A 1,266-nucleotide genomic window follows, 5' to 3' on the forward strand; every position below is an offset into this window, starting at 1 on the left:
TCCTGAGTTATTGTTGTTTTGTTGTTGCTGTGTTCTTTTGTGTTTGTTTGTTTGTTTTAAAGATGCTCAGTTTCTTAGTATGGAAGAATTACAGATGTGAGTGTTTGTTTTTTCATCCTCACTTAAGGATATGTTCATTAATTTGGTAGTAATCCAGTTCTTGTTACTCCATCTTGACCAGAAGCAGAAGTCCCAATTTATCGTTTTTACAGAAACACATGAAATATTTGGTAAACATTATTATTTGTGGAATTTTGCCAACCAATGAAAGCATATTTACTTGTCCTTTGGTTGTTTTTTCCTCAGGTTGTAATGTGGTCATTTCGTCCCGTAAGTTTGATGTATTAAAATCTACTGCAGACGAACTGAAGACCACCCTGCCTCTCACCCACCAGTCTCAAGTCACCCCCATAAAATGCAACATCCGTAAGGAAGAGGAGGTACTGCAACTATGTCCATGTCATTTATTCATTTTTAATCTATGGCAGTGGTTCCTAAACTTGACTGTTCTTCAGGTTTTCTTATGTTACCTGCCTCAGATGAGGTTCAGGAAAAACAGAGCCTATGAAGGAGGTTCTTTGCTAATGATCTATTGCGAAAGTTGCTTACTTAATGTTCATTGATTTGATAGTAATCCAGCTCCTGTTACTCCATCTTGACCAGAAGCAGAAGCCCCAATTCATCGTTTTTACAGGAACACATGAAATATTTGGTAAACATTAGTATTTTTGGGATTTTGCCAAGCAGTGAAAGCATATTTACTTGTCCTTTGGTTGTTTTTTCCTCAGGTTGTAATGTGGTCATTTCGTCTCGTAAGTTTGATGTATTAAAATCTGCTGCAGACGAACTGAAGACCCCCCTCCCTCTCACCCACCAGTCTCAAGTTACCCCCATAAAATGCAACATCCGTAAGGAAGAGGAGGTACTGCAACTATGTCCATGTCATTTATTCATTTTTAATCTATGGCAGTGGTTCCTAAACTTGACTGTGCTTCAGGTTTTCTTATGTTACCTGCCTCAGATGAGGTTCAGGAAAAACAGAGCCTGTGAAGGAGGTTCTTTGCTAATGATCTATTGAGTACGTTGCCTCAGAAGCAGGAGAGAGGAAGGGCAGCAAAATTATACATCTAGCTTTATGATTTGTGGGCATTGTGGTGAGAGATTGTAAACTCTTCTGGAGCAAACCATCCATCCAAGTAGCAAATTAGGTCATTAACCAGTTTGCTTTTAATGTTTTTCTTTAGGTAAATAATTTGGTCAAATCAA

The 1,266-nt window shown here is 38.2% G+C and overlaps 1 protein-coding gene across 1 annotated transcript in view; it reads left to right on the plus strand.

Moving 5' to 3' along the window:
* Positions 1-181: 181 nt before the first annotated feature.
* Positions 182-1,266, plus strand: part of PECR (peroxisomal trans-2-enoyl-CoA reductase) — a 17,286-nt gene continuing 16,201 nt past the window's right edge. Inside the window, exons 1-2 of the mRNA XM_015560612.1 lie at positions 182-440; positions 1,245-1,256. Coding sequence (XP_015416098.1) covers positions 219-440; positions 1,245-1,256 — 234 coding nt within the window. The 5' untranslated portion in view covers positions 182-218. The remainder of the gene's footprint in view (positions 441-1,244; positions 1,257-1,266) is intronic.

The sequence above is a fragment of the Myotis davidii genome, unplaced genomic scaffold (assembly GCF_000327345.1).
Source record: "Myotis davidii unplaced genomic scaffold, ASM32734v1 scaffold2715, whole genome shotgun sequence".
In the NCBI taxonomy this organism is placed as follows: Eukaryota; Metazoa; Chordata; class Mammalia; order Chiroptera; family Vespertilionidae; genus Myotis; species Myotis davidii.